We start from the raw sequence: 27,659 nt of genomic DNA, 5'->3' as shown, positions 1-27,659 counted from the left end.
AATGGTAGCGATAAATTTGGAAGGTAAAAATTTGGGGACTTAAAATTTATGTCCATAAGCTTTTTTTTTTTTTTTTTGAATAATTTTGAGAAACAATTACCCGACACAATTTAATACACAATCCTTACGTGTTCAGTGTCGCCGTCATTGCCCCTAGATTTCTGTCCAACACGTAACTTCTTCCACGGTTAGCTTCGTAGACTGCCACCATCCGGTACCCAAGTCTTCAACCTAGCGCCATATCCTTAAAACAGGAGAGAAAAAAAAAAATAAATCAGTGTACAGCAACATACCACCACCAATGTTTCTTTCTCTCCCCTCATCCTCATTCTTCCTGCTATGCCTTCTCTTCGTCCTCCTTCACTCCCCTCCCATCGCCGCCGGCGACCCCCTTTACTTCGTTTGCGGCAACAACAACTACACAGCCAACAGTAACTACGAGATCAACCTCGACATCCTCCTCCCCACTCTCACCTCCAACGCCTCCTTCACCGGTGGCTTCTCCAACTTCGGCATCAGCCAGAAGCCCAACGAGGCCTACGGCCTCGCCCTCTGCCGTGGCGACGTCAACACCTCCCTGTGCCTTTCCTGCCTCATCACAGCCTCCTATGACATCGTTCGCCTCTGCCCGAATAAGATCGAAGCTGTTATCTGGTACGACCACTGCCTCCTCCGCTACTCCAACCAGCCTTCCCTCTCGACAACAGAGGAGTCGCTGGAATACCTCATCTGGAACACCAACGAGATAACGACGGACGGTCCCTTGTTCGAGAAGCTAGTGAACGAGCTTCTGAGTAATATAGCCAAGTGGGCCGCTTACAACACGACGAAGAAGTTCGCCACCGGGGAGGTCAACTTCGCGACAGATTTTCCGAAGATATACGCCCTGGTGCAGTGCATACCAGACCTGGGGGCAGGCCCGTGCCAGCAGTGCCTTCAGGAGATAATCGGGAGGATACCGGACTGGTTTGGCTGGGCGAGGGGGGGCAGGGTGTCACGAGTGCAGTGCAATTTTAGATACGAGGTCTACAAGTTCTACTACGGGGCACCCACGCGAACGCTTGGTTCGCCAACACCTGCAAACCCAGCTGGAGAGAAAGGTAAGAGAAGTAAGATCATTCCTTGCTAGAATCAGGAGAGCTAGTTCTGATGATACCAGTTTGATGCACAAAAAAGGTTAAAAATTATATTCTCTCAAAGAAAACTACATGATATTATATTTGGATAGATCAATCCTGTGCAAAGCGCTTTAATATCCTATCAATTTATGCAGTCTTGCTAAATTCTTTATGCAGATAAAAATTTACATTATCTGATTGAGGGAATGAAATTTATATTTTCTCGTTAAATAAATTTGTGAGAAGTAAACAATGAAACAGCGTGACTTATCAGATTATCCTTAATTAGAGACACTAACATAAAGGAAGCATATACTGATCAATAAAAAATTTTGCCCTCCTGGTTTCCTTCTTTGCATAGCCATATACTTGGAATTGTTTTTTTGAGTTAGCAAAATTGAAATATATTAGCCTCTTTGGTGTCACCTTCTAGCTCCCACTTTTCTTTTAAAAAAAAAAAAAAAAAAACCAAAAAGTTTGATCGCAATCTCATTTCAATTTTTTATTTTTTTCAGAAATTATTCTAACTTTTAGAAATTATGAGAGCTGAAAAGTCCAGTTTCTAAAGTTTTTAAAAGCTAGATCATCCATGACGATCACTACCTTCTCTGTTGTCATTATCACTGCCAACCATCACCACCGCCATCACGGCAACGACCAAACACAGTCCAAGAGACTACCAAATAGAATTTAGACTTTTAGTTTAAAGAAAGAAAATGGAAACTGAGTTACAGTGTTTTAGAAAATTGTAAATTAGAAAAAAAAATGAAGACGATGCTACATGATACCTTAATTCTTAATGCTTATTAATTGGTAAATATGTTACCTTGTGCCCCCCTTGTTGCCTAATCATAAGGTTCTTAGACATATTTCCTTTTAACATATGTTTATGATAATTTTCTTCACTCAATTTCTCTTCTTTATTTTTTTTTTTCAGTTTCAAGCTTGTGATTCTCCGAGTTATTTATCATATAACTATCCTAAAAGTGCTACAAGTTTTATACTTTTTCCGTTCAATGAGAAAATAATATAGACCATAGAACCACGTGGCGTTACAGTTGACCTTACAACCAGCCACCAATTTTTACCTCTTGGAGAGCCAACAGCAACCAGTCATGCATATTTCTTTCTATTGGAAAATTCCAAGAACACTCCTGCCCCTCTCATGACTTTCCTAGGAGGCCTGCAAAAGAAAACAACAAGTCTACGTTCCGTCTATATGTGCAGTTCTTCTCAAAAGTTTGGTTGACGCATCCAGGCTCAATACATCTTGTGGTATAACTAATTTTAGCTGAGCTCTTACAAGAGTAGATTAGTCAGGAGTGACAGAAAATAATATTTGTTGACACTAGGCTGCTGAATTCATTTCCCCTCTTAGAAAGGTATTTGTTCTCTAGTCCGATATAACTTCAATAACACAGGATCACACCAAAAGAGCAAACTTAACTTGGATTTTCCTTTCCCACAGTTTTTTCTCTTTTCGTGTAGTTCTGGTTACCCTAGAAAAATGAAGAAAAATTATAAAAATAATTCCTCAATCTTAGCTTAATTTCACTTACATCTTCTATACTTTAAAAAGTATCGAACTTACCATTCTAGTTATCGATATATTCAAATGTGATCCAGCTGTCTATTTTTATTAATAAAATTTTATAAAATGATAAAAATATTTTTATCTTTATCTTCTCCTTCCTCCTTCATCCCTCCTCTCTCATTGATCCTCTCCTCCATCACTAGCATCCCTCCTTCTCTCTCCTCTTTCTTCCTCTCTTTTCTCCTTTCCTTGCTCCTCATTCATTTCTCTTTCTCCCCTTCTTCCTCTTTCTCCCTCTTCCTCTCTCCTCCTCCATCCATTCCTCCATGTCCTCCTCCACTTACTCCACCTATTCCTCCATCTCTTTTCCTTCCCATCTACTTCTCCTCCTCATCCTCCTCCTCCTCCTCCAAACTGTCTATAAACCATCTTTCTCCGTGGCGACCTCCTCCACCTTCATCCTTTCTTGCCTTCTCCATTTTTTTCCTCTTCATCCTCTTCTCTTCCTCATCCTCCTCCACCACATTCCTTGCTGGTGGCCCCTCTCCTATCCTTCTCTTCCTCCTCATCCTCTTTCTCCTTCCCATCTACTTCTCCTCCTCATCCTCCTCCTCCAAGCAGTCTATGAACGATCCTCCTCTATAGCGGCCTCCTCCATCTTCATCCTTTCTTGTCTTCCCCATGTTCTTCCTCTCCATCCTCTTCTCCTTCTTATCCTCCTTCTCCACCATATTTCTTACTAGTGGCCCCTCTCCCATCCTCCCCTTCCTCCTGATGTGTCCAGGACTGAATAACTATCTTGTATAGGTAAAAACAAAGATTGAAGTACAAGAAAAAAAAAATCTTTAAAATTTGATTGATAAGAAAATTACCACAATCAGATCACAAAGAGGTAGAACACCACACTCAAGAAAAGAAGAATGTGAGTGATAAGTTCTAGGGTTTATAACTCGCCATTAACACACAGAGGTTAGATAAGAGAATTCAGCAATACTCATTTTCATTCATTGAAATCTGAATTGAATACATAGGTCGCCTCCCTTTATATAGATAATAGAGGGAACATAAGATAAATTCAGTAAATGGAAGAAAATAATAGAGTTTGACTATCATGAAAATGATGGTGGCTATATCTTGCCACTCTAAAAATGATGGTGGCTGCATCTTGCTACAAAGAAAATGATAGTGGCCGTATCTTGCTACTATGAAAATGATGGTGGCTGGAGATCATGGAGAATTAGGAAGAACAAAACAACTTTGACTGCATCTTGCTACTATGAAAATAATGGTGGCTGGAGATCATGATGAATTAGGAAGAATAAAATAATCTTGGCTGCTCTAGCTACTATGAAAATGATGGTGGCTGGAGATCATGGTGAATTAGGAAGAACAAAACAAGCTTCTAAACTCGGCCCTTTTCCAAGCAATAATTTCTTTCAAATTTCTGCCAAATCTAATTCGCACTACATCATGCTTCTACGCACGTGAGCAAAATCATCAATTTGACTCTTGGATCTGTATATGGCATGTGATCATCTCTTTTTTCATGATGGTGCACATCATTTCCTCCTTGTTGAGTAGGATTTGCCCTCAAATCCAAATCCTCCCTATCATCCAAACTATTCTCCAAGTAAAGAGAAAGATCTCGAACATTGAATGTAGCAGACACATTGTAGTTACCAGGTAATTCAATCTTGTAAGCATTGTTATTCACTTTCTTAACAACTCGGAATGGACCATCAGCACGCGGCATGAGCTTAGATTTTTTTTGACTTGAAAATCGTTCCTTGAGAAGATGTATCCAAACAAGATCACCTGGAGCAAAGCGAACTTATTTTCTTCCTCTGTTGGCTGCCTTTTCATAAGCCGCATTCTTCCTCTCAATCTACTCCTTGATGCACTTATGCATGGACTTAACCAACTCAGCTTTCTTCTTCCCATCCGTACAAATCCTTTCACTGATTGAAAGTGATGCCAAATCAAGTGAGGTGATAGGATTAAACTCATAAACTACTTCAAAAGGAGAATTTTAGTAGTGCTATGAATACTACGATTGTAAGCAAACTCAACATAAGCCAAACACTCATCCCAATTCTTCATATTCTTGTTAACAATAGTGTGAAGCAAAAAAGAGAGGGTACAATTTATCACTTCGATTTGACCATCAGTTTGCGGGTGGCAAGTCATGCTGAAGAGCAATCTAGTACCAAGCTTCTTCCATAAGGTCTTCCAAAAGTAACTCAAGAATTTGACATCTCGATCAAACACAATGCTCTTTGGTACACCATGCAGACGTACTATCTCCTTGAAAAATAATTCTGCAATATATGAAGCATCATCGGTTCTGTTGCATGGCACGAAATGAGATATTTTTGAGAATCGATCCATAATCATCAAAATCGAATCCTTCCCCCTTTGTGTTCTTGGTAGTCCAAGCACAAAATCCATACTCAAATCTACCCATGGTTGATCTGATACAGGTAGCGGCATATACAACCCTTGTGAAGTCTCTTTGCTCTTCGCCTTCTTACAGGTGTCGCACCTTTCAATGACGTGATGCACATTATGAATCATAGCTGGCTAATAAAATTGCTCTTTCACCATCTCCAATATTTTCTTCTCTCCAAAATGACCCGCCAATCCGCCATCATGAGCTTCTCTCACCAAAAGCTCTCGAATGAAATTGTTAGGAATGCACAGCCGACTTGACTTAAATAAGTATCCGTCATGCCTGTAATAGTCGTTTACAGCTCCTTTCTCGCACTCTTCATAAATATTTACAAAATTTGGATCGTCCTTGTGTCGATCTATAATCAACTCAAATCTCATTAGTTTAGCATTAAGCAATGAAATCAAAGTATACCTCCTGAAAAGTGCATCAGCCATGATATTGACATTCTCTTTTTTGTATTTGATCACATAAGGAAAGGTTTCCAAGAATTTCATCCACTTGGCATGTCTACGATTCAGCTTGCTTTGTCCTTTCAAGTACTTCAAAGACTCATGATCAGTATGGATGACGAACTCTTTTGGTAATAAATAATATTGCCAAGTCTCCAAAGCCCGAATCAGAGTGTAGAACTCCTTGTCATAGATAGAGTAGCTCAAGCTTGCACCATTCAGCTTCTCACTGAAATATGCTATGGGATGCCCTTCTTGCATTAGAACAGCTCCAATGCCCACACCAGAGGCATCACATTCTATCTCAAAAGTCTTGCAAAAGTCGGATAGAGCTAGAATGGGTGCTGAACTCAACTTCTCCTTGATCAACTCGAAGCTCCTTTGGGCTGCTTCAGTCCATTTGAATTCTTTTCCTTTCTTTATGCATTCAGTGATAGGAGCAAGAATAGTACTGAAGTTCTTCACAAACCTCCGATAAAAGAATGCTAGGCCATGAAAACTCTTCACTTCAGATACATTGGTAGGAATAGGCCACTCCTTGATCGCTTTCATCTTTTCCTCATCAACTTTCACTCCATATTGTGACACAACATAGTCAAGAAAGACTATGCGATCCTGACAAAAATGACACTTTTTGAGGTTGCCATATAGTTTCTCTTGTCACAGAACCTCAAAAATACCCCTGAGGTGCTCCATATGCTCTTCCTGATTCCTGCTAAAAATCAGAATATCATCAAAATACACAACTACAAAATCACCAATAAACTTACGCAGCACAAGATTCATTAATCTCAAGAATGTGCTAGGTGCGTTGGACAAGCCAAATGACATGATTGTCCACTCGTACAATCCGAACTTGATCTTGAATGCGGTCTTCCATTCATCACCTTCTTTCATGCGAATCTGATGGTATCTACTCCTAAGGTCTATTTTTTAGAAGACCTTAGCTCCATGTAACTCATCAAGCATATCGTTCAGTCGCGGGATTGGATAGCGATATTTTATTATGATCTTATTTATCGTCCTACTATCCACGCACATCTGCATAGATCCATCTTTCTTCGACATCAACAGAACTGGTACTGAACATAGGCTCATAGACTCCCTCATATAACCCTTCTCCAAAAGATCCGCAACTTGCCGTTGCAACTCCTTGGCCTCCTCGAGATTGCATCTATAGGCTGGTCTATTTGGTAGGGCAAACCCTAGAATGAGATCAATCTGATGCTTGATCTCTCTGATTGGTGGCAATCCTTTTAGTAACTCTTTCGAGAACACATCTGTAAATTCCTCCAAAATCTCCTTCATTTATGGTGGAAGGGAGACTTCTTCACCTAGAACCTGCTTGGCTGCAAGAACAAAAATAATTTTATGGTTAGTCAAAACTCTCTTCACTTCCTCCTCGTTGGCAAACAAGTTCTCTCTCTTGCCCTTTTCAATCACAAGCTGATCCTTCTGGACCTGTTGCGGGCTAAGTGGTGCCAACACTATGTTCTTCCTATTCTTGACAAATGAATAGGTATTTTTGAAACCGTTATGAATAGCCCTCCAATCGTACTGCCAAGGCCTTCTCAAAAGAAAATGACTGACTTTCATAAGAACCATATCACAAACAACCTCATCTTTGTAGAACTTATCAATAGAGAAAGGTACTACAACCTGTTTTATAATCTTCACATCACCATCGTCAGTAAGCCATTGCAATCTATAGGGACGGAGATGTTTAATAGTCACCAGATTAAGTTTTTTCACCAAAGTAGTGGAAGCCACATTAGTACAGCTACCCCCATCAATGATAACACCACATACCTTATCATGGATGGTGCACCTGGTATGGAAGATATTTTCGCACTGCTGATCATCCACTTTGGCTTGTAGGTTCAGGTTACGGTGAATAACCAACAACTCTCCTTCATCTGCAAACTCCACATAATCTTCTTCTATCTCTTCCAAAATAGCCTCATCTTCACTTTCAATTTCCTCTTGTGACTCCCGAATGAATATCACCTTCTTGTTTGGATATTCAAAGGCTATATGACCATAACCAAGATACTTGAAACACTTGATATCTCGGCTTCGCTTGGGAGGTTGTGAATTTTTCATCTTCTCTTTTTTTTTGACAGCATCTATGACTTGCTTGCTAGAATCACCTTTTTTTACTTGTTTTGGAACTGCCTTAGGGACGGACAATGGTGATAAGGAAGACGAGTTGGTAGTCTTACTCAACTTACTTGCACCACGCTTGCGTTGTCTCTTCACCTTAACAGCAAGTTTGATCACATCATCAAGGAACATATAAGATTGCAACTCCACCGTATCAGCAATCTCCTTGTTTAAGCCTCCTAAGAACCTTGCAATGGTCTGTTCTTGAGGTTCTCGCAAATCGCATCTCATCATCAGCATCTCAAATTCTTTAACATAATCCTCAACACACATCCTCCCTTATCTCAAGCTTTGTAACTTGATGTACAGCTCCTGCTTATAATATTGAGGGACAAATCGCTTCTCCATGATCCGCTTCATAAGCCTCCAGCTCCGGATCTCCTCTTCTCCATCCCTCCTACGCTGAGCTTTCATATTCTCCCACCAAAGATTAGCATAATCAATGAATTCAAGGGCAGTAAGTTTATATTTTTTTACCTCAGAATAGTCTTGACATTCAAAAATCTACTCCACATGTTGCACCCATTCCAGATATTCTTCGGATGAACTGGTTCCTTTAAAGGATGGGATCTTCATCTTAATATTGTCTCCCGAACTCCTTTGCGCCGCCTTTGCCATGGATGTTCCTCCACACCATCATCATCTCTGAGTTCATCATACTCTTCATCATCGTGATCAACTCATCGTGGTGCTGGATGGCCATGCTGCTGTGGTGGTGAGGGAAGTGTTGCCAACCGCTCAAACACTTGTGTTAGGTGATTGAGTTGCTCCATCATCTCTTCTTGACACCACTGGAGCCCTATAATCTGAGCTTGTTCCAGACTCATGCCTCTAGGAATAACAGGGGCCTTGTCTCCTCCAAACATGATTTGGATGTCAAACACTCCCTCAGACTGTGATGCCAAACTGATGTGCCCAGGCATGAATAACTATTTTGTGTAGGTAAGAACAAAGGTTGGAGCACAAAAAAAAAGAAATCTTTGAAATTTGATTGATAAAAAAATTGCCACAATCAGATCACAAAGGAATAGAATGTCACACTCAAGAAAAGAAGAATGTGAGTGATAAGTTTTAGGATTTATAACTCGCCACTAACACACAGAGATTAGATAAGAGAATTCAGCAATACTCATTTTCATTCATTGAAATCTGAATTGAATACATAGGTCACCTCCCTTTATATAGATAAGAGAGGGAACATAAGATAAATTCAGTAAATGAAAAGAAATAACAGAATTTGACTATCATGAAAATGATGGTGGCTGTATCTTGCCACTATGAAAATGATGGTGGCTGCATCTTGCTACAAAAAAAATGATAGTGACCGTATCTTGCTACTATGAAAATGATGGTGGCTAGAGATCATGGTGAATTAAGAAGAACTCCATTTGGATTGTTCTTGGACTTGTTTGATTCAATTCGTCATCTTGAATATTATTCTAGACTTATTATGGATCGAATCTTAAAATATTTTTCTCATCAATCTCTACCTCGACTCGATGTTCAGCCTCCATCTATTTCTAAGAGCTTGTGATCTGTCTCACCTCCATATTTTAAGCCATACCTGCTATCTCATAGATAAAAAATATGGAAGTTGAGCTAAACTGCTCGATCCCACCTTCGTCATAGACTGTGTCCACTCTGATCAAAGATCTGCTCGGATAAGTTTCATTCGACAATAGAAACTTCACTCTGCGATGTCGTCTCTCGTCTTCTCAAGTCTCTCATCTCATGCCCGATCCATCTCCACCTGGAGCTCCACCTCGCACTGGGATTCTCCTAACTCCTGAAGCTCCAACTTGCATTGGGCTCTCTGCTAGATAGTAATGTCTTCTTTTGATTTTTTTTCCTTCCAATATCATATTATCGCCATGCATGACCTTTAGGATTTCATCACCAGCTACCCACTTGTAGCCGTTTGAATCCAGTCTGCTTAGTAAGATAAGATTTCATCTAAAATTGGATATGTATCAGACTTCATCTAATATCCTAACTGTACCATCATGTATCCTCCAGCTGACCATCCCGGTGCCCCTGATCGCGCAGCTCAATCCATCCGGCAGATGAACAGTGCCCTCATTGCTCTCCAGAGAGTCAAACAGCTCCTTTCTATAATATACATGATAGGTGCATGCAGAATCTAAAATTCACTACTGAAAAGAAGTACATAGCTCATCAGATAAAAATAGGACATCATCGTCTGACTCGCTACTGATTGTCGCTCCAGTAGTCCTAGTTCGATCTCTAGGTTGAAGGCAATCTCTAATATGATACCCCAACTCATCACACCGATAGCATCTGATCTTATTAAGATCTCTCATCTTAGACCTGAATCATCCTCCTCGTGATCCTCTACCGCTCTATCTTCTGCCACTTGCTCCTCTAGAAATCACCAAAGTTCAGCTGCCGCCATCTGAGATCGAAGCTTGATTCTCTCGCTTGAGAATCTCATTTTAGAGAATTACCATGGTGACCTCGTCCATCTTGATGGTGCTCTTTCTCACTAAAAGAGCAGTCACCAAGGACACATACGAAGGGAGAAGCGATGCTAGCAAGACCAACATCCTGATTTTCTCCTCAACCTTCTCACCTACACTGAGAAGATTGATGAAAATTTTTTGAAAGTGGCTGAGATGCTCCTGTACGCTCTGACCTTCATCCATCTATAGTTGGTAGAACTGCTTCCATAAGAAAAGAGCATTAGTGAGAGACTTCACCATGTACAACTCTTCGAGCTTCGACCACAATATCGTTAGAAAACTCTCATCAAGTACATGAATCACCACCTTATCCGTCAAGTACATGCAGATGGTACTCACCGTCTGCATCTATAGCCGCTCATAGGTCTTCTCCTCCATGGTGGTCGGCTTCTTCTCATTCAAGAGAGCGTCGATCAATCCGTGTTGGATGAGGACATCCTTTCCCCTCGCTTGTCATAAGGAGAAATTGCTCTTTCCATCAAACCTATTGATCTTCACCTTGATTGTGCTTGTCTTCTTCATCTTCTATCTTGATCAACACCACCTCTGTCTGAACTGCCTGATACCACTTGTCCACGATGACCAGACTCTGATACCACTTGTTGGGGTAAATCCCTCAATTGTGGAACACGGATCACCCACCTAAGATCACAGCAATGTTCAGAAAGTGGATGTTGATACCACATGAGAAAAAGAAGAAAAAATAACAAACAAACATAATTAAAATATATGGATTGGCCTCAAGCCTAACATTATGGGACGTGCAAGCTTCACTACAAGAGAAACAACATCAAAGAATACAAGAGGAACTCACCACTCAACTCTTGTACAAGAGTCTCTCAACAAAAAATTCTAAAATCTTTATAAAAGCACTCTGAAACCTCTCAAGAAGCCTCTCTACATGAATAGGATGTCACCAACTATCTGATGCAATAAACGGCTCGTCAATCAGAGTTATATAGCCTCCAAAAATTTGAAAATAGTATTTCATTAGGAGATCGAGTCCAAATTAAATTCAAAATCAATTCTGACCATCCGATCGTGATCGACTCAAACCAGAGCCATCCGATCATACAAATTGTATCCAAATCATGCCCGAATTCGATCTGGATCGTTTAATCTCTATCAACTGCGACATCAACCATCAGATCATGCCTCCGATCCAAGCATGGTCCTGTGAGCCGTGATATCTCGTGCGGTCCATAGTGGACCGCGATACCCAGGCAAGCCTGGGCACCCATGTGGCCCACACGTACGCACTCGCACCTATCTGGGTCGACCCAGCGCACTGCTAGCCCATGCACCAACGCGTTGCGGGGCCTGGCCTGTGCCGCCACCGACTTGCTTTAGCTCGTGGGCTCCTCTAATGGCCCGTGGGCTGTACCAACTGCTTTCGACCTTCTCTGATGCGTATCTTCTCCATTTGAACTCCATTTTGAATTGTTCTTGATTTCGTTGGATTTCGTTCATCGTCCTGGACTTTATCCTAGATTTATTGTGGATCGAATCTTGAGGTATTTTTCTCAACATGACTAAAGTCTTTATAGGCTGTTGGCTCGCTGAAAAGTAAGTGGCCTTTGAGAATCCTTATAAGTTATCTCCCGCTTAGTCATCGAGGTCATCTGCCCATATTGTTTGGATCAGTGAACATTGGGGATCCTTATAGGTTAGCCCCCACTTTTTGTACAACTAAGGTCTTCATAGGCCATTGGCTCACTGAAAAGTGAATGGCCTTCGAGGATCCTCGTAGGTTAGCTCTTGTTTCTTAGTTGCTAATGTCTTCAGACTATGGGCGACGAGTATTATTGGACCGTTGAGTTACGGATCTACACACAAAGGATGAGAGAATTCATCAGATCAGCTCTGGTTAGACTTTTTGATTTTTAAGTTAAATTGAGATTTGAAGTAAAGAAAATATCAGATGATTAGACTTGTGTTATCCCATTTTAGTCGATTTGCTTCTAGTCGGCCTTCATTAGTTGGCATTCTTAAATCACTTTATTTTGACTTTTGTGAGCTTGGCTATGGGTGGTTGACCTTCAAAAGTTGATTTTTGGGGGATCTGCATTGGGAGCTCGACCTTCTCAGATCGATCTTGGTCTTCGCCTTGGTATTGAGCTTTACTTGATCCTTCATTTTAGCTATTGGCTTTTTACTTGATAGCCCAATCTTGGTTTGCTCATGTCACGCCCCAAATCCGGGATATAACACGGCCATGCTACCGAGGGATGGAGCCCACGATAACACGAAGCCAATCCATCATAATCATCTAAAATCCATCAAATAAAAAGATTCAATTCTATTATTCATCAAATAATCAAACCAATATTGGTTCAGAGTATCTAAATCCAAAAGCAAGTACTAACCCGAATCTCAACATTCATAAATAACTACAAATCCATGATTATAAAATAAATTAAACTTCTGCTGCCAAATTTTCAAGCTTGCTATGTCGATCTTCAAGCTTAGATTCTTTTTGCCGATCCTAACCTTATTTCTCTGTTCAAACAAAAAGAAAACAAAAAGAATATGAGCTACACTAGCCCAGTAAGTAGAACTTACGCTTCCTTATCGGATCAAACATAAATTTTTCATGATAATACAATATTTAGAAAATAACAGGTAATACAAAATAAAGTATTTCATAGAGCATATAACAAAATAAGTTATAAATTCATCATGCATGTATAAATCATGTATATTGCACAATCATGAATCGTAAATCATTTTCATCATGTATTCATGTCATATTTCAAAATATTGCTCACAGATATTCGTGCTAAGGTCACTATTATACCCGTGACAGAGCCATATTTCTTAATCGACAGAGTTCTTAATTCATGTGCCAACTTTATACCCGCTAGCAGAACCATGTTTCATGTGGATGCTAGCTCCGGATGTCGACCTTCCTGAAAGGATTCATTCATAGCCATCTGAGAGCCTTTGAAATCATTATATCTTTTTCTTAAAGCATACATATACATAAATGAAAAAATAATGAAATTCATGCTTCATAATCATGCTATTTTCATAAGACATATTCATGAAATCAATGCTCACAATAAAACATGCTTTTTCATATCACATATGCCGATCTTTATTTTATGAAAAATTATGATTTCATCAATAGCAATTCTTTACATAAAAGCATGATCATTTAAAAATAAATAAGGAGCATAAAATTCACTTACCTCGTTCATCTTAGATCTTCAGACTTCGTTAGAAGAATCAGCTAATCCTATTTAAAATATCAAATCATTATTAAATTTTATTCCATAAATATAACAAGATTAAATCATAAGGAAAGAGGATCGTTGACCGGATATGTCGGACCATCCAGATACCAGGGCAATTTAGGATCTTTTATCTGAGAGTCAGATTCAAGTGACTTGATCAAGAAATCATGAGGCACAGATTGAATTAAAGTCAAGATCAATCAATAGGGTTCTTTAATAATAAATTTGAAAGATCTTTGATACGATCAGATGAGGTTGACATACAGCATGGATATCAAAGTAACTTCAGATCATCTTGTTAGAGTTAATATAAGCTTCTAAAAGATGAAGGCATGACTCGATACAGGATTCATAGACCTTTTTTAGAGAGAGAAAGTCGATCATGAGAGAAAAAGTAGAGAGAGAAAGTGGAGAGAATTTTCGTATCCTTCAAAAGTGGCAATCATGGTTGAGATCATCAGAGGTTATATCAGAGTGACTAAATATGGATTTACCCTGATTGATGTTATCAATTTTGAATAAGGATTGGATCGAGATCCGATCTACTGCACGAATTTCGGAGCAGTCTCAGATCATCATATTTTCATCTCAAGTTTATCCTAGGGTCTGTGATGCAATCAGAGAGAAAGAATGATCCTAGAGAGACAAAATTCATAATGAGAGCGAAAGGTCTAGAGAGAAAAAATAGAGAGAAAATTTAGAGAGAGAAAATATAGAGAGAAGGTAGAGAGAGAAAGTCTAATTCTAGAGAGAGAAAGACTTAAGAGAGAGATGAGAGAAACTTTCTCTCACATATATATATATATTATTATTATTATTATTATAATTATTATATATATATCTCTTTTCTTTTTCTTTTTCTTTTCTTTTTAGAGAGAGATTAGAGAGAGAAAGAGAGAGAAGAGAGAGAAAGAGGGAGAAAGAGGGGAGAGAGGATTTTTTTTTCTATTTTTTTTTTTCTATTTTATATTTTCTTTTCTTTTCTATTTCTTTTTCCTTTTTCTTTTTCTTTTTCTTTTCCTTTTCTTTTCTTTTTCTTTTTCCTTTTCTTTTCTTTTTCTTTTTCCCCCGTGGCCTTCTTTGGCCGGAACAGGGGACCTAGAGGTCCCCGTTCCTTAAATCGGTCGTTCACGGCCACGCCTTGCCCGACGGTGGCCGACGGCAAGGGCGGTCTTCCCTCGAGTTCGGAGGGGCTCGTACCGACGGTCGGTGGTGGCCGTCGGTGTCGGAAAATCGGAGAAAGAAGAGGCCGGACAGTGTTCTCTTTTCCAACAAGATCCGGCGACACCCGTCGCCGGCAATTGTGCCCACAGGCACTGGAAAGAAGGGAGAGAAGAGAGGAAGAGGAAGGAGACCTTACCACAACCTCCGGTGACCCCCACCGGCGTGAAATCGCGGCGAGCACAGGTCGAGGAGTCGCGGCTTCCAATCGAAAAAATTGAAGAAAAACTCCGACGATCGTCGGTGGCTGATGGATCTACACTTAGGGGAGAGGAGGGGGTTCTTATAGAGATCGTCCTAGGGTCTTTTAATGGCCCTAGGACTCCGATTCTTGATCGGAATCGGGGAAGAGGAAGACTCCGATCGGGAGTCTTCCTCCCTGTTTCTGTTCTATTTTTTTTTTTTTTCTGGTGGGCTTTGTGGGCTGGTTTTGGATCCAATTGGACCGGATTATCACATTCTACCCCCCTTAAAAAAAATTTCATCCTCGAAATTTAACATGCCTTCATTTTCAAATAGTATGGATATCTCGTCTTTATATCATCTTCAAGCTCCCATGTGGTCTCTCTCTTTTCATGATTACTTCAGTGAATTTTCACATATGGAATGATGCGCCGTCTTAGAACTTGCTCTTTTCGATTAATAATTCAGAGAAAAAATTCTTCATAGGTTAGATCTTCATGAACTTGCAATGGCTCATACTTTATCACATTATTTGGATCAGGTACAAATTTTTTTAATGGTGAAATATGAAAGACATTGTGCACTTTGGATAAATCTGGTGGTAAGGCTAGTTCGTAAGCAACATCTCCTACTTGATTTAAAATTTTAAAAGATCCATTATATCGCGGACTCAGCTTGCCATGTCTCCCAAACCTTATGACACTTTTTGTAGGTGATATTTTTAGAAAAATATAATCATCAAAATAAAATTCTAATTCTCTTCTTTTTCTATCTGCCCAACTCTTCTATCTATCCTATACTGCTTTGAGTCTCTCCTTGATCAGATAGATTTTCTCTCTAGCATCCATTTATTATCAGTAAAATTTTTTCTTATTTACAACTAACGTATTTCATAATATCTTTAGATTTAAAGGATTAATATTTCTAATCAATTCAGACCACCACGCTTTTACTGCGCACTCTGATCTCAACTTACCAAATTATCTAAGTCTATCAAAAATAAAAAATATCTTTGTATATTAAATCAATCAGAGATAGATCCAACAATTAAGGGTAAAATTTAAGATTTTCTTGTCATTACTATCTCTTAGGCATAGTACATCAAAATTAAATCTTCATCCACCTTCTATGTTTGAACTTATTACATAAGTTTCACTACTCCTTGAGAATCCAATATATCTAGAATTAATTTGAGTTAACCTTCAATTTACTTTACAAATCATTTAGACAACTTCCAAACAAACTTTTCTTTGCAAAGAAATCAAAATCAGCAAAGTTATCATGTTCTTTATCCATATAGATTTAGAATTTCAATATCATCAAATATACCTAACATAATATATCAGTACCTCCCACTTCATTCTAGGGTCAGCACTTCTCGTACTCAGGTCAACCTTGCTAATTGAAATCTAAGATATAACTCGTCAATTTTATTATAGACATCATATGCCATTTATACATAAATTTCATCATAATACCTATTGATTTAAAATCAAATTATTGAATCATTTCTTTTATATCTCTCATGTTCCTCATGATCTTAGCCTCAAGTTCAAATATCATTAAAGTCACAATCTCGAATAATGATAATCTTAAGCTCAAATACCACTTAAGTCATATTCTCTAGTGATCATAACCTAAACTTTATATCATTCTGTCACGTCCTTAATGATCATAATCTTAAGCTCTGATTTTATCCATTATACTCCACTCGGTCACATCCTATTGATCATACATAAAGTTTTGATACCACTTTATAATCTCAGTGATCTTAAACCTAAGCTCTGATATTAATCTATCATATCCTAATCATTTATATTATTTATATCATAATCCCCAAAGATTATAACCTAAGCTCTGATACCATAAAATGTCACGCCCCAAATCTGGGACATAACACGACCATGCTACCGAGGGATGGAGCCCACGATAACACGAAGCCAATCCATCATAATCATCTAAAATCCATCAAATAAAAAGATTCAATTCTATTATTCATCAAATAATCGAACCAATATTGGTTCAGAGCATCTAAATCCAAAAGCAAGTACTAACCCGAATCTCAACATTCATAAATAACTACAAATCCATGATTATAAAATAAATTAAACTTCTACTGCCAAATTTTCAAACTTGCTATATCGATCTTCAAGCTTGGATTCCTTTTGCCGGTCCTAACCTTATTTCTCTGTTCAAATAAAAAGAAAACAAAAAGAATATGAGCTACACTAACCCAGTAAGTAGAACTTACACTTCCTTATCGGATCAAACATAAATTTTTTATGATAATGTAATATTTAGAAAATAACAGGTAATACAAAATAAAGCATTTCATAGAGCATATAACAAAATAAGTTATAAATTCATCATGCATGTATAAATCATGTATATTTCACAATCATGAATCGTAAATCATTTTCATCATGCATTCATGTCATGTTTCAAAATATTGCTCACAGATATTCGTGCTAAGGTCACTATTATACCCGTGACAGGGCCATGTTTCTTAATCGACAGAGTTCTTAATTCATGTGCCAACTTTATATCCGCTGGCAGGGTCATGTTTCGTGTGGATGCTAGCTCCGGATGTCGACCTTCCCGAAGGGATTCATTCATAGCCATCTGAGAGCCTTTGAAATCATTATATCTTTTTCTTAAAGCATACATATACATAAATAGAAAAATAATGAAATTCATGCTTCATAATCATGCTATTTTCATAAGACATATTCATGAAATCAATACTTACAATAAAACATGCTTTTTCATATCACATATGCCGATCTTTATTTTATGAAAATTATGATTTCATCAATAGCAATTCTTTACATAAAAGCATGATCATTTAAAAATAAATAAGGAGCATAAAATCTACTTACCTCGTTCATCTTAGATCTTCAGACTTCGTTAGAAGAATCAGCTAATCCTATTTAAAATATCAAATCATTATTAAATTCTATTCCATAAATATAACAAGATTAAATCATAAGGAAAGAGGATCGTTGACCGGATGTGTCGGACCATCCAGATACCAGGGCAATTTAGGATCTTTTATCTGAGAGTCAGTTTCAAGTGACTTGATCAAGAAATCATGAGGCACAGATTGAATTAAAGTCAAGATCAATCAATAGGGTTCTTTAATAATAAATTTGAAAGATCTTTGATACGATGAGATGAGGTTGACATACAGCACGGATATCAAAGCAACTTCAGATCATCTTGTTAGAGTCAATATAAGCTTCTAAAAGATGAAGGCATGACTCGATACAGGATTCATAGACCTTTTTTAGAGAGAGAAAGTCGGTCATGAGAGAGAAAGTAGAGAGAGAAAGTGAAGAGAATTTTCGTATCCTTCAAAAGTGGCAATCATGGTTGAGATCATCAGAGGTTATATTAGAGTGACTAAATATGGATTTACCCTGATTGATGTTATCAATTTTGAATAAGTATCGAATCGGGATCCGATCTACTGCACGAATTTCGGAGCAGTTTCAGATCATCATATTTTCATCTCAAGTTTATCCTAGGGTCTGTGATACAATCAGAGAGAAAGAATGACCCTAGAGAGACAAAATTCATAATGAGAGCGAAAGGTCTAGAGAGAGAAAATAGAGAGAAAATTTAGAGAGAGAAAATTTAGAGAGAAGGTAGAGAGAGAAAGTTCAATTTTAGAGAGAGAAAGACTTAAGAGAGAGATGAGAGAAACTTTCTCTCACATATATATATATATATATTTTTTTTATTATTATTATAATTATTATATATATATATATATCTCTTTTCTTTTTCTTTTTTTTTTCTTTTTCTTTTTCTTTTCTTTTTAGAGAGAGATTAGAGAGAGAAAGAGAGAGAAGAGAGAGAAAGAGGGAGAAAGAGGGGAGAGAGGATTTTTTTTTATTTTTCTTTTTTTATTTTCTTTTCTTTTCTTTTTCTTTTTCTTTTTTTTTTCTTTTCCTTTTCTTTTCTTTTTCTTTTTTCTTTTCTTTTCTTTTTCTTTTTCCCCCCGTGGCCTTCTTTGGCTGGAACAGGGGACCTAGAGGTCTCCGTTCCTTAAACCGGCCGTTCACGACCATGCCTTGCCCGGCGGTGGCCGGCCGCAAGGGCGGTCTTCCCCCCGAGTTTGGAGGGGCTCGTACCGGCGGTCGGTAGTGGCCGTCGGTGCCGGAAAATCGGAGAAAGAAGAGGCCGAACAGTGTTCTCTTTTCCAACAAGATCCGGCGACATCCGTCGCCGACAATCGTGCCCACAGGCACTGAAAAGAAGGAAGAGAAGAGAGGAAGAGGAAGGAGACCTTACCACAACCTCCGGTGACCCCCACCGGCGTGAAATCGCGGCGAGCACAGGTCGAGGAGTCGCGGCTTCCAATCGAAAAAATCAGAGAAAAACTCCGGCGATCGTCGGTGGCTGATGGATCAACACTTAGGGGAGAGGAGGGGGTTCTTATAGAGCTCGTCCTAAGATCTTTTAATGGCCCTAGGACTCCGATTTTTGATCGGAATCAGGGAAGAGGAAGACTCCGATTGGGAGTCTTCCTCCCTGTTTCTGTTCTGTTTTTTTTTTTTTTTTTTTTTATGGTGGGCTTTGTGGGCTGGTTTTGGGCCCAATTGGGCCGGATTATCACAGCTCAGGTTGGTCTCTACCTCATCTTTGGGCTTGATCTTCACTGTCGCCTAATTTCAACTTAGGTGCTCAAGGACCTATTGTTCTGCAAGAAAAAAGTAGAATAGTAGAAGGGACTTGAGGGCCTCCTACCATGAAAGTTAGAGTTCTATTTGAGAGCCTTTGGGTTCTACTTGACTCCTTTTTATTATTTGCCTAGGCCTGGATTTGAGTTTTACCTCAATTTGGCCTTATTTTTACTTCAGTATTGCCTTAATCTTTGTTTTGAATTGGTTTAATTTTTGATTTCAGACCGACCTTCATTTTAGTTTTAGATTGGTCTAGATCTAACTTCAAATTAAATCTGGATCTGACTTCGGATTGATCTAAATCTACCTTCGGATCTGGCCTAAATCTGATTTCAGATTGGCCAGGATCGGGACGAGATCGACGACATCAGTGGCTGCGGCGGCTTCGCAGACCCTGAACCTGGGTGAGATCGGTGACGTCGCTGGGCGCAGCAACGTTGGCGGCCTTGAACCTGGGCGAGATCGATGACGTCGGCGAGTAGGCAGCTTCGGAGGCTCCTGTGGGTGGCTTTGGGTTTCCTTCATGGTTGACTTCCGATCTCCGCACCCCCAACAGGGACACGCCCGTCTTCTCTCCCGACACTGACGTGTGCACCATCGTCTCCTGCATGTTTGCCATTGCAGCGGCCGGCGGAGGCGGTGGGACCCTTCCCCCATCAGGATGGAGATCGACTGCTGCTGCCGTTGTTTGGGTTTCTCCCCCTTCTCTTGGAGCAGTGGTAGTGACCGCCGGAGATGGCATACTTGTCGAAGACAAGCTCAGAGTGGGCATGCTTATGATACTTCTTTTTGCATGAGGATGAGAGGGGTGGCGGCGGAGATGGCAGTAGAGGGGACGACCGAAGGGAGGAGATGGGACGATCTCTGCTTGTCGTTGGAGACACTACGACAGAAGCGGGCATAGCCAGGGTAGTTGAAGGTGGAGAAGACCTCCTTGAACTTGGAGATGGTGAGATCGGTGACCTCGCGGCAGTCGAGCTACTAGGACCTATGGTGAGAGATCTGGAAGATGAGGCGCCCATGCTTCAGAGCTTGAAGTGGCTGCCTCCCGGATCGCCATCTGATTGTCCATCAGGCCGACAGAGGGGGAGGATGAAACGAGGATTTGGACGAAGCCCTCAAAGTTGCTGGGTGGGTCTATCGACTGCTGTTGCTTGGACTTTTACTCCTCAGTAGAACCATAATAGAAGATTGGAGGTCGATCTTACCGTGGATCCAACCAAGGAGGTTCCGATCTTTCTGGGGGAAGAAGATGAGGTCCTCATGGCGGAGTTGGGTGCCTAGGCTCGGTTCCAGCCGAAGTGATCCTAGCTTTTGAGTTTGGTGGCAGAAGAAAGGAAGGATTTTCCCTCATGATTAAAGTAGAGGTCTTTGAGGACTCGGCCTCGCCACACAAATATTAACTTCAGCCTTCATAAGATCGGCTCTGTACAATCTTCACTTCGATTTGAGCGTTCTTTGCCTCAGCTCGGCGCACCGTTGACCTCGGTTCTCATGTTCAAAGACCCGCAATCCTGCAAGAAGGAACTGGAATGAAATAATAAATGAGGGTCAAAGAGCCTTTTAGCATAAAGATTTTTGAGTTATTGACGTCTCTCCGTCCCGAGCCCGTTCTTTGGGAATATCCTTGTTTCCTTATTTAGATTTCACCTAAAATTTAAATTTAAATTTTGAATGTAGATAAATAAACAAAAATAATTCAAAAATTGAGAGATACCCGTAATCTTCTTTATTTAAAAGTTGCTATCTCCTTCCCCATCTGGAGCCCCCCAGTTTTGAGCCTGACTAGAATATTTCTGGAGGGATTGTTAACTGATCTGATCTGATGAGCATATGGTCGATTTGAAGGTAGTCAAATTTGATCAACATTGGCTGATCTGCTTATGGTCGGTCCTGATTTATATTTGGCCATTCTACGGATGATCGGATTCAGTCAATGTTGGAATAATACAATGAAACTCCTTCCATTGAATACTTGTTCCTTTCCATAAAAGGGTCTGAGTCTTTCCTCTAGCGCTATTCTGTTGCGGCAGAATTCTGTCTCGAGATCGGATTGACTGGAGTTGGGTAGCGACGACAGGTCGATGACGGTAAGATCTGCAAGAAAAGTCTCCAACCAAATGTGGCTCCGACAGGAAATCCTTTGATACTTAAGGTAGAATTTTGGACAAGAGAGGGAAAGAGTGAGCGTGTTGGAAGAAAGATTTTTTTATACTTTGGGGGTCTCCTATGCACTTTTATTTATAGACAGAGACTGAAAAATCGTGAAGAAAAAGGAGAATCAGACGATTAGCCTTGATTTATCTAGAGAGATATAGTTGTTATCTTCTTCCTTATCTATTTGTCGTTGGCTATCATGTCGTAGTCGTTTGAATTTCGAAAGAGATGCAAAATTTTCAGATCAGATCCGATCTGACAAGGAAAATCTAAGATTGGTCGAAGATCGGATCGGTAGCCAAGTAAGGGTTGGAGTTGCTGAAGTAAGTGACTTAAAAGTAGTTAACCGAGCTTAGGGTACCTTTGTGTCTTCATATATCTCACATCTTCTACCAGTACGAAATCACCCCCAACAGTCCCCATAGATGTAGAGGACTAATGCTCCGATCCCAACTTAATCTAATCAGAGAGAAAAAAGATTTTTCTTAACCTATCCATTAATTCTCTGCATACATAAATTGAGGTATATAGCAACTATTTATATAAGTGACGTCCATCCTTGCACTATTCAGATTGGATTTCTTTTTCTAGTTTCTTAAAAGACCTCTATCCTTGAACAATTTTGGTTGGATTCCTCTTCCTAATACGAATAGGAATAGAACTCTAAAAAAATCATGAGTAATATAAAAAATCAAGAAAAATACTAAAATTCTATAGGAGGTAAATCTCAACTTCTATATTAACTTTGCTTTCTATTGCTTCACCTAATTCTTCATGAATTGGAAAAGCATCCGGTCAAAGTTTTTTTCCAAAATGAAAAATTTTAATTTGACCAACCCATTTCGAGCCTAAAATAATGAAATTTTAGCCTGATTCAACCCCTTAGGAGGTTAGTCCAAAATTGTAGATCTCGAAAAAATACTCAATTTCATAAAAAAAATATTATCTTAATTGGCATTGTATAATCAAGTTATGGCCTGCTGAAATTTGGCATATGATTCAGCTTCCTGATATGATAAATCTTGCTCCTAGACTTCATGTAGATGTATTTATAGTGGCCAAAATGGTCCACTTCAAGTTTGAGAATCCTCCTAGATCCCTTTCGGGCAAAAAATACAATCGATGTCCATCAGAAGGGGGACATGGTTTGCATCTTTCATGCTGAAAGAAGGATCCCTTTTGCACGAATCTACCATTGGATCACCCATTGCACAGATCTCAAAGCATCTATCTATATAGATCTCGAAGCCACCGGTAGATGATCCACTAGTGGACATGCACGAAGGAAAGGGAATCCTTCTTTACCGTGAAACCCATTCCCTCATAAGAGGGAAAAATTCATTGCTTTCAAACTTAAGAAGTTGTTGCATACCCAAAATATTGCCCTTGTTTGAGAATATCTAGTCAGTCCATGATAAGCCTTAATTTCAAAGAATAACAATCAGACATACATTTGTTAAAGAAATTCTCATTTGATACGAAGGACTGATGTGTGAAGTAGATGCTGTTCGGGAACTCTAATCGACAACAAACAACTCCTTTTTCTTACCGGCGGCAGTGCAGAAAATAAAGATAACAACCTTACATGGACAACCCTTTCAACGCCTATGCTATTCCACCAATGCTAAATACAGAGATAAAAAAGCCGCACCAAAAATATTGTTACATAAAGGTCGTACTCTCCACAAAGCGACCAAACTAGCCATCTCTGTTTTCTCTGGAGAATTGAAGGATAGGCAGCTTCCAATAGTTTATCAGCATTTGATCGAAGGCATAGTTCTCACCCCTGTCATTATTGCACCGAATTAAGTATTAACAACAGTGATAGGAGTGCCTATGGTTGACCAAAGAGGCTTGATAATTGCACTTGTATTCTTCTTACATCGCAACCTTTTTTTTGGAATTTCTTTTTTCCTGTTTCACACCTAATCTATATGCCTACCGAGCTTCAATCAGTAAGTCTTTCCAACTAGAACCATATGGTTTATAAAGTAAAAATTAATGAAAGTTTTCCCTCTAGTTTCAATTTCCATTTTGTGTCACGAGGATTCATAGCTCGACAAAAAATGCACTGATACAATAGATATCTGTTGACAAATGGATCCGTGTTCTGATATCATGGAAGTGTCAGGTTGAGATAGAAATACTAATGAAATTCAGTCATTTATGCAGGAAACAAGAAGAATGTAACAGGAATGGTTCTTAAAATTTCCATACCTCTAGTGTCATCATCCTTGCTAATCTCCATTACCTGCATTTGCTTCTGGACAAGGAGGAAGTCGGCAGAAAATTTACTCTGTAAGTAATGCACTGCAAAATTTGGTTTCTTTCCCGGGAGTTTTTGTTAGAGAGCTTCATTGAGAGTGTGAGACCAATTGTTTAAAGAGGGCCATGTGATGAAATCTTACCTGAGCTGTAAGGTATAAACACAGTTTATTGTAGTCAAGCAATAAGCGATACACTGTTTGATCCTCTTCATAGGCCTAAAAGGGCCTCTCTAACCTGGTCCACCAGCACATTAGTCCACTGCAGGTGTAATAACCTATTTATCATGCCCTCATCCAAAATACTCAACAATGTGCTTGAGTGAAATAATTATGTAGAAACCATTCCAGTACTTATTTCATTTTGTAGGAAAACCTATGTAACATGGTTTTAACATTCTTTGCTTTCAGTAGATGGGGACAACCTGGAGGAGATCACACACACTGAGTCACTATTACTTGATCTATCTATGCTGAGAGCTGCGACTGCCAACTTCTCCGAAGAAAACAAACTTGGAGTAGGTGGTTTTGGTGCAGTTTACAAGGTATCATTGCAATCTCTCATGTTAAAATCATGCCCTTTTTTTCCAGTCTAATCTTGATAAAACAACTTCAAACTAAAGATTTAATATATGCAGTCTTTATTTTTCTTGATCCAAATCAGTTCCATTAATATATTCATTTTCTTCTGGCTGTATTTCCTGCTAACCTTGTTACTATATTCATAGGGAAAACTACCCAATAGGCAAGAATTTGCAGCGAAGAGGTTATCAACAACTTCGAGGCAAGGACTAGCTGAGCTAAAAAATGAACTTGTTTTAGTTGCTAAGCTCCAGCACAAAAATCTTGTAAGGCTTCTGGGTGTTTGCTTGGAAGAACAAGAGAAGTTGCTAGTCTATGAATATGTGCCTAACAGAAGTCTGGATACCATTCTATTTGGTATGTCTCGCTCCATGTAATCTTACTCATCCTTTCACAACTTGTGTGATGACCATAATACTTTCAGCTTATAATTTGTCTGATGATCTTTGGTTTTGTTCATATGTTGTTTCTCCTTGATTTCCTATCAAATGCAAAACTCGAATTTCCAACTTAACCCTCTCTCTGTTAGTAGAAGCAATGTATCTGATCATCTTTAGGAGTATCCTAAACTTTAAGCAAAATAGTTCTCCACTAACTACTATATGTTTTGGTGGAATAGATCCTGTAAAACGTGAACAGCTACATTGGGAAAGAAGGCACAAGATCATCCGCGGAATTGCTAGAGGCCTCCAATACCTACATGAAGACTCTCCACTAAAAATTATACACCGGGATTTAAAAGCCAGCAACATATTACTAGATGCAGACATGAACCCTAAGATATCTGATTTTGGTTTGGCTAGGCTTTTTGGTGGAGACCAAAGTCAGAGCATCACAACCCGAGTTGTCGGAACATTGTAAGTAGAAATACTAATAATCAACACATTCCAACGTTAGATCATAGAGTATCTTCGATAATTTACTCATTTTCATTCCAGTGGTTATATGGCACCAGAGTATGTTATGCATGGGCAACTTTCTGTCAAGTCAGATGTATACAGCTACGGCATGCTGGTTTTAGAGATTATGACAGGCAGGAAGAATGGTGGCTTCTCAAATTCAGAAAGTGGCAAATCTCTTCTGGGCTATGTGAGTTTTTAAGTTATAATATACATAGCACAGGTCTATTTTGGATTATTAACCTGATAGATTTGTTTCATGCAGATATGGGAGCAATGGAACGAAGGAACAGTTTTGGAGATGCTGGACCCATGTTTGGGCAACCATTGCCCAAAAACTGAAGTGTTAAGATGCTTTCAGATTGGACTGTTGTGTGTTCAAGAGAATCCCTCAGATAGACCCAACATGTCAACGGTCGTTATGATGCTGTACAGCGATCCTGTTTCTATCCAACCTCCTTCCAGACCAGCATTTTATATTCGACGGAATGTCATGGGTTCATGTGCTCATTCAAATGATAGGTTGATACCGGTGACACTAAATGAGGTGTCAAATACAGAACTTGAACCTAGATAAACATAGGAGAATAAGGAGAAGGTTGTTGGCAAAGATAACTAATATCTTTGAAGTCCTTCTAAGAGCTTAAGGACTTCGTGCCATGGATGCAACACCTGTATTCCTTTGAAACATTGGAAAACCAATATGTATGTCTAATATCTTTCCATATTCTGATAAGCTTTATTGCCTAATTTCCTCTTTGTCAATGTTTACTTATCAATTTAGAATTGAAGTGTGATAAAAGGAAATGATATGGAGGATGGGAAAAAGCTAACTTCAAGCAAAAGTTTCGAAGAACAGGAGTACACGATCATCAATACAATAAGCAGAGAGCGAGAATAAATAACAAACTAGGAAGTTTTCTGCTTAAATTAGATTTTGCACGTTAAAACAATATTTTAGCGTGGGTCTCGGCACGATGGTAAGTTTGCTCTATTATGATTTGGAAATCATGAGTTTGAAATTCGGAAATGGCCTCTCCAGATGCATAAATCTAACCCTTTCCAAACCCCACAATGGTGGAAGCCTCATGCACGCACTAGGAAGCCTTTTCTTTAATTTACAACCATATTTGCATCAAATAAAATGTCAAAAAAGATTGCAACAAACCATCGTGCATTCTAGACAAATTAGTAGGCATGGTACGATGATATGGATGAATCTTCTGTTCCATAGTGATTGCTTTAATACAAATAACAATAGTCGGATCATTTTCTAAAATTTGTCACTTCATTTGCACCAATAAAAGAGGTACCAAAATGAAGTTGAGTTCCTCTCAAAAAAAAATAAGCATCATAAATATTCTTAAAAATTAGAAAAAGAAAAATCAATATCATAAGTATGCATTTAATCATATTGGTCTACCCTACAATCTAGCTTTGTAGTCTAATCAATTTTTTTCATCATTAAATTTGTGGGGACTCCTTAAGATTTCACCCCATCATTGGATGATTCTCTTGTGTGAAGCTCATCCGCTTGCGCCATATTTGTTGGTATGCCAAGCGTTACTCCGTGCAACCTCCTCGGACCAATGTAAGACCCAGTATGCTTAGCTGGGATAGACCGAAGCTGCTAGCTACATGCAAAAGTGAATTCGCGGTTCTCTACCTCATTTCAATGGTCAATCGGTAAGGTTCTTCCAGCTTCCTCAATATGTGGGTAGTTCCTGCATCTCAAAATTTGTCATCCAACCATATCCCACCTAGAAAAATCTTTGCAAATGTGATAAAACAATATGAGGTTACATTAAGCGTGCCTACTCTGGCATCCACCATCTTCCCACTCCCTAATCGGTTCCAGCAGATTTCCACATGAAGGCTAGTCATAAATTTATTATTCCAAGATTAATGAAGACCCAGTTTTTCCCACCACCGATGAATCTCTTGGTGGACCCACTGCCTATCTTTCCAACAGACAAAAATCATATGGGGCATGCACTATAGAATATCATACAGGGCGGGACACCTATTATGCCACATTTCCTCTGGCACCCATCTTAAAGAGGAAATCCAAAAAACAAATAGAGACAGGACTCCTACTGATAGAGTCCGTTAGTCCTGTAACTAAGAAAAATATAGAAATTAGAAATTAAAATAAAAATTAGAGATTTTAAAAATTTTGAATAACTTTTAGAAATTATTTTAAAATATTGATGTAGCTCTAATTTGATATACT

At 39.1% G+C, this 27,659-nt stretch overlaps 1 protein-coding gene across 3 annotated transcripts; it reads left to right on the top strand.

The window, feature by feature from the left end:
- Positions 1-250: 250 nt before the first annotated feature.
- Positions 251-26,176, top strand: LOC105038889 (cysteine-rich receptor-like protein kinase 6). 3 transcript variants are annotated; one of them, XM_073261461.1, is made up of 7 exons: positions 251-1,100; positions 23,854-23,979; positions 24,357-24,490; positions 24,674-24,884; positions 25,147-25,384; positions 25,483-25,616; positions 25,692-25,916. In XM_073261461.1, exons 1-7 carry the CDS (start codon positions 302-304, stop codon positions 25,766-25,768), a joined length of 1,719 nt encoding a protein of 572 aa, XP_073117562.1. In that variant the 5' UTR covers positions 251-301; the 3' UTR covers positions 25,769-25,916. The 3 variants fall into 3 exon arrangements, with proteins under 3 accessions (XP_073117562.1, XP_073117556.1, XP_019703804.1); XM_073261455.1 differs by having other exon boundaries at positions 252-1,100; positions 24,360-24,490; positions 25,466-25,616; positions 25,692-26,176; XM_019848245.3 differs by having other exon boundaries at positions 252-1,100; positions 25,466-25,616; positions 25,692-26,176.
- The last annotated feature ends 1,483 nt before the right edge of the window (positions 26,177-27,659 follow it).

This window comes from Elaeis guineensis, chromosome 1 (assembly GCF_000442705.2).
Source record: "Elaeis guineensis isolate ETL-2024a chromosome 1, EG11, whole genome shotgun sequence".
Taxonomy (NCBI): Eukaryota; Viridiplantae; Streptophyta; class Magnoliopsida; order Arecales; family Arecaceae; genus Elaeis; species Elaeis guineensis.
The sequence above is the reverse complement of the archived record's forward strand: the minus strand, read 5'-3'. Positions and strand labels throughout refer to the sequence as shown.